This window comes from Pimephales promelas, chromosome 6 (assembly GCF_988280905.1).
Source record: "Pimephales promelas chromosome 6, fPimPro1.hap1.1, whole genome shotgun sequence".
Classification (NCBI taxonomy): domain Eukaryota; kingdom Metazoa; phylum Chordata; class Actinopteri; order Cypriniformes; family Leuciscidae; genus Pimephales; species Pimephales promelas.
In genome coordinates this window covers 36,987,818-37,006,281 of record NC_142774.1, presented here as the reverse complement: position 1 = coordinate 37,006,281, position 18,464 = coordinate 36,987,818, and the positions used below count along the sequence as shown (strand labels likewise).

General features: G+C 40.4%; 2 protein-coding genes and 1 pseudogene across 8 annotated transcripts; 2 read left to right on the top strand and 1 right to left on the bottom strand.

The window, feature by feature from the left end:
• Positions 1-2,318: 2,318 nt before the first annotated feature.
• LOC120461666 (uncharacterized) lies at positions 2,319-4,802 on the top strand (annotated as a pseudogene).
• Positions 4,803-6,071: 1,269 nt separating this feature from the next.
• pcnp (PEST proteolytic signal containing nuclear protein) lies at positions 6,072-9,076 on the top strand. 7 transcript variants are annotated; one of them, XM_039657482.2, is made up of 6 exons: positions 6,089-6,183; positions 7,424-7,496; positions 7,569-7,725; positions 7,846-7,920; positions 8,413-8,468; positions 8,567-9,076. In XM_039657482.2, exons 3-6 carry the CDS (start codon positions 7,657-7,659, stop codon positions 8,673-8,675), a joined length of 309 nt encoding a protein of 102 aa, XP_039513416.1. In that variant the 5' UTR covers positions 6,089-6,183; positions 7,424-7,496; positions 7,569-7,656; the 3' UTR covers positions 8,676-9,076. The 7 variants fall into 7 exon arrangements, with proteins under 7 accessions (XP_039513413.1, XP_039513412.1, XP_039513416.1 ...); XM_039657476.2 differs by having other exon boundaries at positions 6,111-6,183; positions 7,424-7,450; positions 7,517-7,725; XM_039657477.2 differs by having other exon boundaries at positions 6,123-6,183; positions 7,424-7,450; positions 7,520-7,725.
• A 46-nt stretch (positions 9,077-9,122) lies between these two features.
• On the bottom strand, positions 9,123-15,320 carry LOC120468850 (interferon-induced GTP-binding protein MxA). The gene is made up of 12 exons (XM_039657464.2): positions 14,939-15,320; positions 14,209-14,346; positions 13,981-14,135; positions 13,701-13,839; positions 13,409-13,607; positions 13,183-13,261; positions 12,971-13,093; positions 12,722-12,863; positions 12,342-12,500; positions 10,818-10,894; positions 10,373-10,606; positions 9,123-10,287 (listed from the first exon to the last, which is right to left on the bottom strand). Exons 1-12 carry the CDS (start codon positions 15,135-15,137, stop codon positions 10,063-10,065), a joined length of 1,869 nt encoding a protein of 622 aa, XP_039513398.2. The 5' UTR covers positions 15,138-15,320; the 3' UTR covers positions 9,123-10,062.
• Between the last annotated feature and the right edge of the window lie 3,144 nt (positions 15,321-18,464).

The following is an 18,464-nucleotide window of genomic DNA, read 5'->3' as shown; positions in this document are numbered from 1 at the left end:
TTGACGAACCGGTACGGTTCCGGCGACGAGGATGACGCGGTCTTTCTAACGTTACCCTAAGCTAGCGCTCACGCGGTTTTGCCTCAGTCGATCCTCCTGGAAGTTTGTGAGCGAGCGGCCGTTCGTCTCAACATTGTGTGGCCAGCTCCATAGAGCGCCACCGACCAGGATAGGAATATTTACGACGGGTAAACGCGGGTACCACCGCCAAACAGCCTGAGGAAACAACTCTTCAACGTTTTTTCCAGTGTTCGCGAAGCTCTCAAGCGCGCCTAGAGCCTCCCGCTAGACTGTTAACACTGTCTCACGGGCCTTGATGAGTAGGAAGGCGGCCCTGAACGCTAGCAGCCCGCCTGCTGTTCCACCATGGGAGCCTCCAGCCCGCGTTCACGGGCCACGAGCCCTCCGTATTCTCCCGGTCCCGGAACCCTTGTCCGAAAGACACGGGGTCTCCCTCGGACGGTCGGGTAATCCCGTCTCGTGGCTACCAAGCCACAGGGGGGCTGTTGTGAGGGAAGTACATAAGCAGTGTTACCACACCGCACACACTTGGTTCCCTCACCCAGTTATTAAAGGCTTGCCCCAGTGTTTCCCAACACAAAACACAAACTATTATTAAACGAATCAAATGAATTCGTGCAGATTTTTATATCTGTGTCAACATAGAGAGCAAATCTCTCTGATCCCTTGCATGTCGCCCCGAGTCTACCCTCAAGATGGCGCCATTGCCTCACAAATCAACCAGCTGGGCTCGCACAGCTCAGTTGCGGCTGCAAGCCATGTGTTTCTAGTGCACGTTGTGTGTGTGGAAGGCTTGGTCATTGTGTTTCCCAACACATAACTAAATACACGTTTAAACAAACTATTCTTATATATCCTTAAAAATGGATAGTATTTTCTGCCTGCACTTGAGACTGCCCAGTTCATGTGTTCAGGAGATGTGTGTTTTTCCCCCCAATTTCAAGGGGCTCCTTGTGGGTAAAGTTTAGCACAGTGTACACCACACTATGTTTGCCCAGTTCACGCAGTGTTTGCCCAACACAAAACACACAAACACATATAATAACGAATCTAACAAATTCGTTTCGGAGGAAAAACCTCTTTCCGCAGAGAGAACCTTCTCACTGCAGAGAGAGGAAACCCCCCCCGAACCCCCGCATGTCGCCTCTAGTGTGCCCACGAGATGGCGCCATTGCATCACAAATAATTCTGTTGGTCTCAAGACACAGCTCTGCTCTGTCCCGAGCGGGGACACTCGCGAGTCACGAAGCGGCTTGGCGAACCGTTTCGGCTCCCGAGTGGGTTATGCGTACAATAATGCAGGGTTACAGATTGCAATTCGCAGTAAAACCCTCTCATTTCAACGGCATTCTCTTTTCTCACACGGAAGAGAAAGCTTCTCACATTCTGGAAGAGGAAAATTCATCTCTCTTAAACAAGGGAGCGATTCAGGTGGTACCCCCCAATCTGATGAACCAGGGTTTTTATTCCCGGTATTTTCTGGTTCCAAAGAAAGGCGGCTCTCTCCGCCCTATCTTGGACCTTCGAGTGTTGAACAAACATTTGAGGAAATACACCTTCAGAATGCTGACACAGGGCGCTCTCGCCCGTGCCATAAAACAGAACGACTGGTTCACATCAGTCGATCTGAAAGATGCTTTCTTTCACATAAGCATTTATCCTCCGCACAGGAATTTTCTTCGTTTTGCCTACCAGGGCATATGTTGCGAATTCACAGTTCTTCTGTTTGGACTCAGTTTGAGTCCCCGGTCTTTCTGTCTGTGCGCGGAGGCGGGCTTAACGCCTCTGAGAATAACAGGTCTGAGAATCCTGACTTACATAGACGATTGGCTCATCATAGCCGAATCGAAGGAGAAGGTGTTGCAGGACACCGGCCGTGTGCTCGCGCACATCACATCGCTCGGGTTCCAAGTGAACGTGGGCAAGAGCAATTCTCACGCCCAGTCAGAATGTCAATTTCCTGGGTTTGGAGTTGAACTCGGTTGCCATGCGAGCGCGTCTCTCTCTAGAGCGCGTTCGCTCTCTATGAGCTGTCTGTCACAGTTCAGAGAAGGGGCGAAAGTGCAATATCGCACATGTCTCAGGATGCAGGGTCTCATGGCTTCATCCACCCAAGTTGTGCCATTAGGACTCCTTAAGATGAGGGCGTTCATGAAATGGGTTTTGTCGCTACATTTCAGCCCGATTCGCGACCTTTGCCGCTCGGTTACAGTGACGCGCGCGCGTGCACTGCAGCCCTGCGCCATTGGAAGAACGCAGACTTTTACGCACGGGGAACCCCTCTCGGGGCGGTTACGATGCGGAAAGTGGTGACGACAGATGCATCCTTAACAGGCTGGGGTGCCACCCAGGAGGGCAAAACGGTGAACGGTCTGTGGCCAAACAGACTACGTTCAGCACATATAAATTATTTAGAGCTTTTTCACCAATTGTAAAGCTCTGAATCATTTTCTGCCTCGCCTGCAGGGACATCATGTGCTGGTACGGTGCGACAATACCACGGCTGTGGCATATATCAACCGTCAGGACAGCTTGCGCTCGTCGAAACTTCACCTCCTAGCTCACAAGCTCTTGGTGTGGAGCAGACGGGTTTTCTTGTCGCTACGCGCGACTCACGTCCCAGGCATTCTGAACGTCGGCGCATATCTGCTGTCAAGGGGAAACCCAATCTACGGGATTGGCGTCTTCATCCGCAGATAGTGGAAATGCTATGGATGAGATTTGGACGGGCGAGCGTAGATCTATTCGCCTCGCGCGGAAACTGCCATTGTCCTATGTTCTTCTCTCTAAGGGACGTGGACGCGCCCCTCGGGGGTAGACGCACTGGCCCACCCATGGCCTAGAGTGCTCCTGTATGCTTTTCCTCCCCTGTGCCTGATATTCCCACATTGGCCAGGGTGAGAGAGCAGGGCCTGTCTCTCATTCTGATAGCACCCAGATGGCCCAAAGCACCGTGGCTGGCGGAGATAATCCCTCTGTTATACGCCTAGCCATTGTGCCTTCCCGTTCGCACGGATCTATTATCCCAAGCCAACGGTGAGATTTACCACCCCCAGCCGGACAGGTTGGCTCTCTGGGCCTGGCCCGTGAGAGGACGAACCTGAACGCACTTGGGCTTTCGCCGCGTGTGGTCACCACTATTCAGAATGCCAGGGCCGTCTCTACACGGCCCTTATATGGCTGTAAGTGGCAAGTGTTCGAGGGGTGGTGCGATGGGCGCGGTTTCACATCTTATCAGTGTTCAGTTCCTGATATTTTGTGTTTCCTTCAAGACCTCATGGATAAAGGCAGGTCCTTTTCCACCATTAAGGTCCACTTGGCTGCTATTTCAGCCTGTCATGTGGGTTTTGAGGGCTCGACCGTCGGTCAGCACCCTCTAATCCGTAGATTTATGAAGGGTGCACGCCGCTCTTTGCCAGTCGTCAGGAGAACTGTCCCGGAGTGGGACCTCTCCATGGTGCTGGAAGCTCTGTCTCAACACCCTTTGAGCCTTTGGATAGTATATCCCTTAAGCTGCTGTCTCTCAAGACAGCTTTGCTTTTGGCCTTGGCATCTGCTAAACGTGTCAGTTAGCTACATGCACTCTCGGTTCATCCTTCGTGCTCTAGTTCTCTCTTAGTGGAGATAAGGTCTTCCTTAAGCCTAACCCGGCCTTCATGCCGAAGTGCTTCCCTGCGTTCACTTCGGAGGTGTTGGAGCTGTCCGCTTTTCACCCTCCACCTTTTTACCTCTCTAGAGGATCAGAGGCTGAACGCTCTGTGTCCAGTCCGTGCCTTACAGGCATATATGACCAGGACGAATGCTTTCCGGAAGAGCGACCAGCTCTTTGTTTCATGGGCTCCCCCTCACTTAGGGAGTCCAATTTTGAAGCAACGCCTCTCACATTGGGTTGTGGATGCTATTACCATGGCTTACAAAGCAAAGAGAGTGCAGCCCCCTAGGGGCATCAGAGCTCATTCCACAAGAGGTTTAGCCACCTCTTGGGCTCTGTTTAGGGGAGTGTCACTGCAGGACATCTGCTCCGCTGCCAGTTGGGCTTCTCCTCATACCTTCGTGCGCTACTACCGGCTGGATGTCACCAGTACCTTGGTAGCACATTCGGTTCTAGGGGTCGGGTCGTCTTAGCCCCTCCCTGCTGTAACCCTGTTGGTATATATATACCATTAAGAGTGAATGGGCTGACTGGCCATGTTCATTCCTGTCACCTATCATTTCTTCCCCTTTCGGGTATAGATTATGTCTTGGTGGGTTGGGGTTACTATCTCGCATGTGTCCCATGCGTATTTCATGTCCTGCTTGTCCACATTAGTTAGGTGTGGTTTCACCATCGCAGGCTCATGATTAAGGGACGTGTCAGGCACCGCCTCCCTGAGGTGACCGTCCTTCTCTGGCTTCAGAACCTCACTGTGAGTGTATTGGGCAATCGGGGAGCTTTCCATGTCTCTCCCATAGGTGGATCTCGAACACGAGATGATGAAAGAGAACAATAGGTTACTGTCGTAACCCCGGTTCTCTGAAACATCGAGTGGAGAGATCCACCAGCTTTGCCCCGCTTGCCGCACGAGAAGCGAATATACTTACTGAGGAATAGCAGCGCGCCCAGATGTTATATGCCCGTGGGTGAGGGGTGTGGCCTCATCGGGCACTGGCCGCGCGCTTCTGTCTGTCTAGCCAGACTTGGTGCAATTGGATGCTTCTGCAGAGGTCAGGTACGGATGCCCTTCCCATAGGTGGATCTCTCCACTCGATGTTTCAGAGAACCGGGGTTACGACAGTAACCTATTGTTTTCCTCCGCTATAATCTCCACAACCGGAAATGGACGAGCATCCTTGCGTTTTTTTTTTTTTTTTTTTTTTTTTTTATTGAACACAAAGCACAGGGGATACATCAAGTAGAAAAATAGATAAAATTTAAAAAAAAAAAAAAAAAAAACATTATGCACAAAGACGAGCATCCTTGCGTCAAATGCGGAATTTATGCGTGCGTGCATATAGCCCATTGTAGTGCTAGGTTAATGAGCATGTAGCCTATTTACTCATCTCACTTTCAAAAACAGATTCAATAAATAAAAACTAATAAAGAATATTATGCAAACCTGCGGGGTTTGTTTGAGCATGTGCGCTCCACTGTACATGTGAATTTGCATTTCCTTAAAGGAGTAGTTCACTTTTGGGAAAAAAAAAAAGAAGAAAAAAAAAATCTCTTTTGCAGATAATTTACTCACCCCATGTCATCCAAGATGTCCATGTCTTTCTTTCTTCAGTCGAAAAGAAATTAAGGTTTTTGATGAAAACATTCCAGGATTTTTCTCCATATAACGCACTTTACTGGTAACCAAACGGTTCAAGGTCCAAAAGACAGTTTCAGTGCAAAGTGTTCAAAGGGCTTTAAACGATTTGACAATGAATAAGGGTCTAATCAAGCGAAACGATCGCTCATTAAAAAAAAATAAAATAAAAATAACAACAAAGTTTAAGTTTTATAAGCTCCAATGGTCACCCTTGCCCTGGCAAACTTTTCATTGGAAAAAAAAGTTTAATAAAAAATTATCATTTAATAAAGATATAAAGGGGCATACAAATTATCAAAATGTATATGAAAATATTTGATTGATGACAGAAAATAAAAATAAATAAAACATGACAACACCAATAACATGCAAAATGATGAGCAAAAATCTTTTAAAAATGCAGACAGCCTAGGCCTATATTCAGTCTACAGGCCTATTTTATATTTTTGTTTTAATGGTGTTTAGAGCGGCCCATTGTTATCCATATTTAATAGAACACTACAGATATATATATAGGCCTATATATATATATATATATATATATATATATATCTGTAGTGTATATATTGTATATATTGTATATAGTATATATATTGATATATATACTATATCAATTCATATATATTGAATATATATTGCACATGTGCTTCTGTCACTTAATTTCCAGGATTTGGTCATATTGGCTCACTCTGTACGCTAGATGGCGATGTTTATCAGTGGAAGAGCAGGAGCAGTACAAAGGAGGGTTTGATTCTTTTCTTGTTGCGACTGCAGAGGTATTTTGTCCTATCCGGGAGCCGTACTTGTTCAAAGCAGAATCATACGATGGCGAATGTGAAGTGCTGCAGCGAAGGCCCCTCTAAAGAAGGAGGTGAAACTGTCAAAACTGTTTTAATTTTCAAATTAATTAACTCTTAAAGGTCTTCGGGAATATTTGTAGTACTTGTATTTTCTTAATGTAGTTAAAAAATAAAGTTATAGCCATAGATGTGGACTTTTTTGGAACTAAATTTAGCATGCTAGCTATGTTAGCTGGTAATAGTAACGAGCTGTTTTCTGTTCCATGATGTGGTTTCAGATGCGTAATATTTAACACTAATATCTAATGTACGTTACCTTAACAACATCAAATGCATAAGAATGTTGTATTTTGCCCAGCTGAATTTTGATCGGTGGATCTTTGATCCATTCGCAAACAGAAGCTCAAAATAAATACCATGAGTTTATGGATTTGTAAATTAACATAACTTAATTCATTCGCGGAAGTTCATTTGAGTACCATGGTACATGCGTTTTAATAACGTGATGTTTATGTATTTACCGTTTTATAAAATCATTGAGGTATTCTTAGAAATGCCTTTACATAACGTTATATATGGTAATAAAATGGCGTAGTGATCCTATCAAAGAGTACTATGTAAATACCAAAGGTTGTATGGTAATTATCAAAGTACTATGGTATTACTGTGTTTGATGACATCAAATCTGTTCCATGGTTCTTTGATATTTACCATATGAATTATTATTACCATACAACCTATGGTATTTACGGTACTCTATGATAGAATCACTAACGTTACGCCATTTTATTACCATGGCAATTTACGTTATGTAAATGCGAAGAATACCTCAATGTTAGTATAAGACGGTGAGTAAGTACATACATGACAATTAGCCTACTAATTATTACCATGACCCCTATGGTAAATATATGGTGGTGTGATTCGACCGTAAAGTGTCATGTAAATACTATAGGTGATATCATATGGTAATAATTCATATGGAAAATAGTTACAAATATTACTATGCCAGAACCAGATTACACATATGGTATAATCAGACCAGTAATACCATAGTTCTTTTATATACTATAGGAATTATTACCATCTATGTACTGTGGTTCTGCAATATTGTAATGTTTGTAACTAGACAATAGCATATTTTATAATAGCAATAGCATTTTTTTCAATAGCAACTTCAAATTCCATTTTTTGCTGAAAGCAGCCAGTTCCATTTTATTTGGTATTGCTGTTGTATCTGACAATTAGTTCTAATCAAATGAATCAAGCTAATCAATTAGATTTTAGGCTCAACAGCTTCTCTCTGAGCAGGTCCTCCTGGCGTCCCTCATCTTTCAGGTAACTAGCTCACCTTTGGTCTCCAAGGCAACAGTCGCTCACCTTGGTAAGTTGTTTCGCCTCCAGCAGGACCAGAAGAGAAGGGAAGCAGTGTGAAAACTAAGACTGTCTCTTCCAGCACGGCATCAGGGGACAGTCTGCGAAAGCGGCCTGCTCATGAGAGCGATCCAGAAGATGAGGCTAAAAGCAATCCAGCTCCCCCGAAAATGTTTAAATCGGGGTTTAGCATGACTGCGAAGAAGCCTACGTCCATCTCTATCAAGCTTGGAGCTAGTGTATGTATATGGTGTTCTGCTTACATACTTCTATATAGATTTTTCTTAAACTAAATAATAATACTTTGAGCTTTTGAATTGTGAACATTTAAAAATGGTGTTTTGTTCCCCCTATTTTAGAAACCTAAAGAACCCACACCTGCCTTACCCGCCAAGAAAGCTGGACTTGCATCTGTTTTTAACGAGGATGATGATGTACGTGTCATTCATTAATATAGTAATTTAATAATAATGCTTTATGTGTGAAGTCATGTAATATTTGATTGTGCTTTGCTCGTTAAATTTGATTCTTACATAATTACCATTTTTACGTAATACTTATGTTTAATGTAATACAGTGCGTTCATTATTAGGCAAGTTAGATATTCTGATCATCTTTTTTTTTTTTTTTTTTTGGTCTCGTTATAATTTTGAAATTTCTGTAGCATTGCATCCTTCTCATGGACATTTCATAATTTGTGAGTTAAATTACCTGTAAAAGAAAACCTGTTTATTTATTAAGCACATCAGAATAAGGCATTTTTCACTTCCATCCCTTGTTAACAATTATATATCACTTATAGATGATGTATATTAGAAGTGATGATTGATGTGTTTTGGAATTGGTCAAAATATGATCAGATTATCATCTTACCTGATAAATTTGCATGCACTGTGTTTAAATGCCAGTTTTGTTTTATGTTTCAGAGCGAGCCTGAAGAAATGCCACCTGAAGCAAAGATGAGGATGAAGAATATTGGCAGGTTGGATTTCATTTTAATTCAATTAAACTTCATTTCAATTGTAAGTTATAGTACTGTATGGTATAATACAGTACTGTTGACAACCTTTTGATTTTCAGAGAAACGCCCACATCGGCTGGACCCAATTCCTTCAACAAAGGAAAGCAGGGGTTCTCAGACCATCAGAAACTTTGGGAGAGGAAGCTCAAATCCCACACAGACAAGTAGTGTCTGGCTTCTTCAATAGCTTGCTTTTTGGCACAGAAATATTGGTCCTTTCTGTCTTTGTTTGACAAACATTGTACAAATGTATATATGTAATGAATGTTTATGCTATCAAGCATCTTTTTATTGTAGTTATTTAGTTTAGTTTATTTTTAACCATGCTGTGGTTAAAATTGCCTTCCTGTGTAAGGTGTAAATCACAACAGAGAAAATGAGCATAATCGTTATTGCTGTACAATGGTATGTGCCGCTCTGACCCCTGTTATCATTTGCCTATAGTTTAGTTGTTCCCCAGAGAAGGAATGTAGTTGTCCAGTCATTTAGATTTAAGTTTCTTTCAAAAGCAATGAAAGAAGACTCTGTAGTTTATAAAGTCACTAATAAAGGAGAGATGTAGTGTGTGACCATTGTAGTGGGATCGTTTATGATTTGTGTCCATGAAAACAACAATCTAAAACAAAATTTTATTGGAGATAAATGACAGACATAAATGCTTCAATGAGCCCAAGAGTCAGATTGATGACATCTTCCGTAGACCATTTTCTGAAAGCAGAAGACAAAGTGATGGTAAAATGACCCAAGGTTATTTAATAATCATAATTGATTATTTTTTACTGAGCATTTTAATGCTCAGTAAAACTTTGTCTGAGCAGCACAAATTCAATAAGTATTATTATACAAGCAGTAGCAATGGAAAATCTGCGATTGTTAAAAACCGTGAAATAAAGACATTCTCGTATGTCTTATTCTTGAAGACAACCCAGCTCAAAACATAAAGCTAAGGTTAAACCGTGAAGGAAAAATAGTATAAAATAACTGATCAGTCTAGAATATGAATGGTTCAAACAATTAATATAAACTTTTACATTATTAAATAGAATAAGAAAATGATGAATATAAAAGGAAATAAAACAGTCAAATATATAGCTGTGCTCTCTCTCTCTCTCTCTCTCTCTCTCTCTCTCTCTCTCTCTCTCTCTCTCTCCAGGTTGCTAAAATCCTTAGATCATTCACTTTTCTTCAATAAGGACTCATAAATGATAATATAAAATGACTGATCAATTAATGAATTCGTGTAATAAGTAAATGGTTTAAATAATTATACCATTAAATGGAATAATACATTGATTAAATGATTATAAATGAATTAATAGTAAAGGAAATAAAACAACACAAATGTATGGTTGCTCTCTACATAAAAGTTGCTGCAAATAATTCTTATGTTTCATGAAAATTGCTCAATTGAATTTTCCAAAATAAAACAACAACATCATGCAAGTTTACATTATTGTTCCCCATGTTGAATATTTCAAGCTATGACCAATTGAGAGTTCATTTTATTATTATTTGTTGCATTGAAACTGTTGGAATCAGCTATATGAAGTGATTTCTAATAGGTAACCAGGAGGCTTCGTGCTTTCATCAGACGTTTCTGGCGACTCAGTAAGCTCTCCCGCTTTTGTCCAATGTCAAAGTCTTCTTTAAGCAGGTTGTCCACACCATCTTTATCATGCAGCAACTGCAACATGTTCCTTTGCAGCTCCAAAGCTGCTTCCTGGAGCAACATATAGCGGATCACCATTGGGATCTGGTCGGCTAGACGCTTGCTTGCAATCTGGTGAGGTAAGACAGCATCTCAGATATACAATACATTTTGAACTTCCTCTGATGGCACATAAAGCTTTAGTTGGCACACTTACCGTGAAGTAGGACTCTAGGTGCAAACTCATCTCTCGCAAGGTAGCATGATTGTCTGTGCTAAAGCTTATGCTACCAAAACTGTCTCCATCCTCTTCCATCTTTTCCTTTGAATCTCTCAAGCTCTGGCTGTATGAGCCATCTTGACTGTAAACAATGAGCTCCATCTTGAATTGGGTCCTCAGCATGGATTCTGCCAATGATTCTTTATCCAGCTTGATGGCTTCGATCTTAGTCTTAGAAAGTATTTAAAAAAACTGATAAGTGATAAAATATTTGTCACTGAAAAGTACTGTGATTTATTTGTGTAGAATGTGATATTAACATTCAATCAATTTGTCAAACTGTGTCTACTTGACAGTCCAAGAAATCCAACTAAGATGTTTGAAATGAACACTGAATTTGTGTATTGCCAGAAACATTGTCATTCAAAAAAATATAAACTACCTTTGCTGTTGTCAGAAGATTAGGGAATCCAATGAAGCTGCACTGTGCCAGCTGGACGAACTTCCTTCTAACCACATCTATGTAAAATATAAAAACACTGTTAATATAGCTTCTTTACCAAACTTCCAGCTTGAAAGCTTGATTATCCAGTGAATCCAGGGCCCGGTTTTTCAAATTGATCCGGATTTAGTAATCCTTTTTTTTTTTTTTTTTGCGATCCGTGATCACGTAAATCCAGCTTACTTTCGAGCCAGTTTTTCAAAGCAACATCGGATTGGATCAATCTGATCCGGATAGGAACTTTCATTCAACAAACGAAATGAACGAATTGACTTGGAAAAAGATTCGTTCACTTTGATGAACAGGAGAGTCACGAACGTGCATCGCAGTACAGAGCGAGGCGAGCATTTGTGCTTATAAAACTTAAACTTTGTAATTTATTTATTAAATGAGCGATCGTTTCACTTGATAAGACCCTTATTCGTCTTCTGGAATCGTTTAAAGCCCTTTGAACAGTTTGCAGTTTGTACTGAAAGTGTCTTTTGGACCTTGAACCGTTTGGTTCCCATTGAAGTCCATTATATGGAGAAAAATGCTGGAATGTTTTCATCAAAAACCTTCATTTCTTTTCAACTGAAAAGAACATCTTGGATGACATGGGGGTGAGTACATTTTTTTTTTTCTAAAGTGAACTACTCCTTTAAGGTTACGTGCTTTACTTGAGGACATAGTGTGTTAATGAGTCACCTTTCAATGTGATCTTTGATATTTATCCACTAGGCAACAAAACGTATTGTCAACAAATAAAACAATCAGCAAATCAATTGGATAAACCGGAAAGTTCAGTTCAGTTGTGGTTAAAATGGATTTAGATTTACTGGTTCTAAGACTCCACCAGTTTCATAATGACAAAGGGCCTGTGCACAAGATCCATATGAAAATATTGGTACCACTTTACTTGAAGGGGTGTGCATGACTGACATGACACCTGACAACTTGACATAAACCATAAAATCATAACCTGTCAGTGTCTTTGTCATGACAACTTGACATTACTAAGACAACACATGCTGTCATAAACATGACATAGCCAGCCACACTTATCACAGCCAATGTCAAAACCGCAACGTGGTTTCTTAAGTTTGATAATTAATCTGCTATGTCATGTTTATGGCAGGTTGTGTTCTCTTAGTAATGTCAAGTTGTCATGACAAAGACACTGACAGGTTATGACGTATTGGTTTATGTCAAGGTATCATTCCCAAGTAATCTCTAACAATGTCATATTTGCATTAAAAATGTCATAATTAAGCGAAAGACACTTAATGACAGTTGTCATAAACCTGCTTGAACCCTCCTTCCTATTCATGACATCATGTCATGATTATGAGGGTGTCATGTCAGTCTTATGCACACCCCTTCAGGTAAAGTGTTACCAAAATATTCAACACATTATTAAAAGATTAAAAAAAAAACTGTAGAAACAAAGTATAAAAATATATATATTTATAAAAAAACACAAACCAGAGACAGTCTTCAGTGTATTTAAGGCAGGTTCCTCCAACAGCTTGATCTGATTCCTAACAAGCCCTTCAAAGGTCTTGTAATTGATGAATCCAGGAAGCTCTCTTCCCCGATATTTGGCTTCATAATTATCAACTTCTTCCTCAATCTTTGTTTTGACTGCAAAGGATTTATGAATAATGTCAGAAGGCACTCTTATGTTTACATTTACCACATATTTATTTTCCAATAATCCAAAAATGACTTTGATTCAAAGTAAAAAGTTACTTAGATTAAATAAGCAATTTAGGTCAGTAAAATTTACTTCAGATGTGGATATGGTTAAAGTATTTGTATACAAACAAACAAAATCAACAGTAGCCTACATAAGTTTTACTCACAGTTATATCCTGACCGAATCAAGAAGTCATTCCATTTTTCAAATTCTTTACGAAGTTCTGGAAAAATCAGTAAATCTGATCCACATTTAACCTCTTCTCCAGAGGTCAGATTGAGGGTATCATGTGTGAAAGATGTAACTTTCTAAATTCAGTGATAAAATGTGAAAGATTAATAGACTTTTATTAATATGACTAAATATTCACACTTCTTTGATATAGTAGCTGTGTAAATTCCAAGGCTGTACTCACATCAATGAGAAAGCTCAGTCTTTCTGCAGGATCTGATGGGGGTCCGTTGCCGTATGCCTCCAGTTGCTTCTGTGTTTCAGCGAGCTTTGTCTCAATTTGTTCTTCTAAACGAGGCAGGGATTTGTACATGGAAATTATGAAAACGAGCTGTTTATTATAAGTCTAGAAATCCTGTAGGCCTTTTTTGTTGTTGTTACTAAAGATTATTTCACCTGAATGTGGTGAACCAATTCAATTGTTAGTTTCTCAGCCAACTTGGGAATAGTAGCAAAACCTTCTTCATAAAGTTTGCTGAGAGAAAAACAAAATCATAAAATTGACCTGTAGCTGGACACAACAGCCCTGATTTATTAAAATACCAAATAATGGGTAAATCTGCATGCGCACTTTATGGGCATCCTGCAGGCGATTTACTAAAAGTTAAGACTATTCACCCACCTGAAATGAGGATGGTCTTTGAAGAAGGCATCCTCTGTTAATGTGGCCTCATTAAGAGTGACCTGATCTATAATCTCTTTTTGTCCCCTGCACCTTACAATCATGTAGCCTTTAGTAAGGTGAATGACCTCATTGTGCACAATGTCTACCACTGTCCCTTCAGTGCCCTTATCCACCAGATCCGGCTTTGTTAAGATGCCTGTTGTGTAGTAAAAATATGATCAGAATATAATGCATGGTAACATATGGTTTTACTGATGTATAGCCTTTAAATGGAATGAGTATTGCACACCTAAAGTTCTTTCACCATCAGTGTCCTCCTCCTGAGCCATCTGCAATGCTTCTGTGGTCGCGATGTCAACATTGCATGGCACCACAACCAGGTTGATAGTTTCTTGCTTTGTAACAAACTTCCTGATCAGTCTCTTGATCTGGAAATGCATTTCATTAATGTTCATATGTCTTTAAACAGACCATTAACTTACAACAAAATATATGAAAAATATAGTGAAAGTAAAAAAAAAAGAAAAGCATAGATTATAAAAAAGAAATTATGAGAAAGTTATATTTACCTGATCTCCAATATTTTCAGGCTGACCTTTGACAGCCACTCGTGCAATCCCGGGGAGGTCAATGAGAGTGAGGTCAGTAACATTGGCAGAATGGATCTGCAGACTGATGAGATCATCACTAATACCAACACCTGGTCCAGCCATCTCATCCTGGGCTACAAACATAATTAGATATTGTTGAAATACTGACTTAGAGAGACCTAGTGCTTTCAAGCAATCGTTTAATACCTTCACGAATCTTTTTCTCCACTGCTGCTGGGTCATCAATGTCTTCCTCAAAGTTCTTGTAACTGATTTTCCCATGCCATTTCTCTTCGCCTTTAGTTCTTATCATCTTGAGCTCAAGAGGGCATCGGGTAACAATTCCTGTACAAAATGGTGGAGGCCAGATGTAGTTTTACCATGTTCTTTGAAGAGTCTTAAGCCCTATTCGGGCGGGATCAGCTTTACTGGGGTAGATGGAGTTATGTAATTTTACCACAGGTTATTTAGAGCATTTATTTGCCGAAAACGACATATGGTCAAAATAACAAAAAAGATGCAGTGCTTTCAGACCTCGAATAATGGAAAGAAAATAAGTTCATATGCATTTTTAAACAACAAAATACTAATGTTTTAACTTAGGAAGAGTTCAGGAATCAATATTTGGTGGGCCAGTGGAAATGTGAGTGGGTCTATAGTTTTTTCCTAGAAAAAAAAATGACTTAAATAGTAATTAAACCTTACACAGTAGAAAAATTAATAGTCAAACTGCAAAAACAGTTACACCTTTATATTCGGCTCATGTTCAACCAACAGAGCTCAATAAAGGCTAACATCATAGCTGGTCTATTCGCACGTGATTACTTGGGAAAATTCAGATGGGACTATAAAATCATAGAGAAGCTCTGGTAATTACTTTACCCACATATATATATATGCGTGCGTGTGTGTGTGTGTGTGTGTGTGTTGTCCTTACCACTTCCCCTGGGTAACGCTACCCCTGACAGCGCCTCCAGAACAGAACTCTTTCCTGAGCTTTGGTCTCCAATGACGGCGATGGCAGGCAAAGCCAAGTCCTTTTCGACTCCCAAAGACCGTAAATTATCGATAGTGTCGATGCAAGGTCGGATTTTTTCCTCATATTGCTGACTGAACGTATAACTTATTTTCTCCATCCTCAACCACGTCGGAAATGTCTAATAACAAAATAGGTTACTTTTTCAGGCGCTGTTTTGCTGTTTACGCTTTTGCAAAAGCGTCCTATATGGCGCTTTGGGATGAGAACGCGTTGGATTGTCTCAGAGAGAGTGATGCTGTACCGGTAAGGTGAAGTTTCATTTCCTGGATATCACAATAGTTTCGTTTCATCCTTTGAAGAAAGGTTTCATTTCTCAACATGGGCGGTGCGAGGGAGGGACAGCTGCACATCACCCGCAAGAAAGATCAAAGCACCACAACAATTAAGTCCTTTTCAACAAAATATCTCGTTATTTCGATATATCGTTATTTTAACATAAGTTGTTATTTTCAACATAAAAAGCTATAGTCGTTATTTTGACATTTCGACAAACTTTTCGACATAATAGCTTCCAAATGTGTTCCAGGTCATTTAAAGCTACAAAATAGATATGTATCACAAATTTCTGATAATGACCAGGTAATCAGTCTGGAATATAAATCAGAGAGTAATTGAAAAATAATAATAGAAATATTACCAAAATGAAATTCTTTCATTGCAGATATAAAAAGTGTGCTTTTGGCTTCCTGTATTCTGAGGTGAAAGAAGCTGAGCACAACTTACAATTTCAGGTAATTTTGGAACCAGCAACCCAAAAACGAAGAGAAAAATGACAAACTTGGTGCAGTAAGCAACTAACTCCGCAGTATGTTGAGAGTCGGTTTTAGGGTAGGGTAGGCTACAGTTGAGACACTTTTTGCGTTTTGATTTTTCACACAAAAATAGATAGGCTACTGAAAGGTGAATTTCCACATGACATGCCATGACATTTCATTAGCTTTTAGACTAAGATATTATCAATCAATATTACTCATAAGTAGTTTATATTTTCCACAATTAGGCTAGCTCATAAAAAAGGTGCTTTTTGTTTCAACTTTCTCAACTGTACCCATATGTGGTACAGTTGAGACATGGTACAGTTGAGACACCCATTTTTAATGATGTAAAGGTAATCGTTCATTGAAAATATAATAAATAAAGACATATAAAAAAATAACAATTGGGGAACATGTTTGTTCATTCATCCATTCAAATTCATTATTTTTATTTTAATTAGCACTGGTTAAATTTTATAAAACAGAAACAATTTATTTTATATATTAATTAATAATACACAGTTTAATGATCACAAATACCACATTTTTATTTCATTTGAGGCTTATGCTGGCTAATTATGACATTTAACCAGCAACAGCAAAGGCTCTGTCCCCTCTGTTCTTTAGCTGTGATCGGGGGACAGACAGAAGTCTCTGATCACCAGACTACACCAGGATTCGTGTAGGGTTGTGTGGGGAGAGTAGCTCAGACAGATAGCTTGGTGCAAGGTTATTTACATATTTAAAAACAAATAAAAGACTTTTAAACTCGATTCTAAAATGCACAGGTAGCCAGTGCAGAGATTTTAAGATAGGTGAAACATGATCAAATTTGCGTTTTCTTTTGAGGAACTTTGCAGCAGCATTCTGTGCTAATTGGAGATGAGCAATGGTTGGGTATGCCAAAGTAGAGAGAGTTGCAATAGTCTAACCGCGATGTAATGAGCGCATGGATAGCAATCTCTAAAGTTTTATCAGAAAGGGAAGATTTGATTTTCGAGAGGAGACGTAACTGAAAGAAGCAAGCACTAATCACTGTATTAATTTGTTTTTCGAATTTGAGGTTTTGATCCCAGAGAACACCAAGGTTCTTAATGCAAGATGACTTTGGATCAAGATAGTCCAGATCAATGTTGTTGCTATCATAGTTGTCATGGGGGCCAAAGACTATAACCTCGGTCTTGGATTCATTAAAAAATAAGACATTTTGAGAAAACCACATTTTTGCTTCCTCTGGGCATGCAAAAATAAATTTTAGAGCAGTCTCTTTGCTTCGTTTCAGAGGGAAATAAATGTGTGTATCATCTGCATAGCAGTGAAATGATACACCATGCTTTCTGAAAATGGAGCCCAGTGGAAGCAAATATATGGAAAATAGAATGGGTGCGAGAATAGACCCCTGCGGCACTCCACAAGAGTTGGGCTGGGGAGGAAGAAGTTGCCTAGCCTGGCTGCGCCCTCCTACGCACTTCCGCTCAATTTCATTTTACTTCAGTACATGAAATGAACTAGAGTCTGGTTGAACCAGGCTAGAAGTTACCCAGTTTGACAGACAAAGTTCTATTTGTAACTTAAGATAAGATCTAAATAAGCTGAGGACAGTTCCTTGGATGCCCACAGAGTATTCTAGTCGGGATAATAGAGTTTTATGGTCAACTGTATCAAAGGCTGAAGTTAAGTCTAATTTTAGTCTTAATTACCTCTATGAGGTACAAGCAAATGTCCGGGTAAGACACCTCTGGCCACTGGGTGGGGTTGTTTCACCAATTTTTCACGCTTGGAGAATAAAGGGACATGTTTTTAAATTGGCCAAATTAAGTTTGTGTATGTATCTTTCAGGCTCTTTGGCAGGCAGGGTGGACATATAATTACTTGACATGTTTTATATAAGTGATTTCTTAAGTTATTTACGTCTGTCGGCTGTATACAGACGTTGGTTTTTGCCGTTATTTTGTATTGAAGTCTATGGGCAGTCTAGTTTGTTTTCCCACAAAAGTGGGCGTGAACCTATACAGAGACATTCTATGACGCAGCGCCGGTTGTGCGTATCTAAGGCGTGCGCGTCACGCCCACACCTCCGATTCAGTTTCTAGGGCCCAGGCAGTGTGGCGATCAGAACCCCAATGCCATTCGGCCCCTAGCTGTACATGTATAAAACAGGGCAAGGGTTTCAGAATGGGTGCTAAGCACAATAAGGCAGGGCCATTCGCTACAGTTTTTTCATTCGTCCCCCCTTCTCTCGATTGAAAGATGCCCTGTCCTGCCGTTCGGCCTGTCTCTAGCACCCTGTACATGTAAGAAGTGCATGGACGCGGTTCTCGCCCCCTTGAGAAATCAGGGTTTGTGTATGAACTCTAGATGACTGGCTGATTTTGGCACAGTCAGAGTCAGAACTGCTATCTCACAGATTCAGAACTGTGCTTTTCAGTCACCTCGAAAGCTTGGCTCTCACGGTCAACCAGACCAAGAGCTCATGACTGCCCAGTCAGTCAATTTCTTTTCTAGGAATAGAACTGGACTCCGTGGCCATGACGGCTCATTTATCGACACCACGACCGTGTCGACCGTGTTTGACATCTAGCCGTGTCTTTCCAGAAAGGTAGCAACATGCCTTATAAGTTGACAATGAATAAATTAAGGATAATTTTTTGGCTTTATGATTTTGAGGT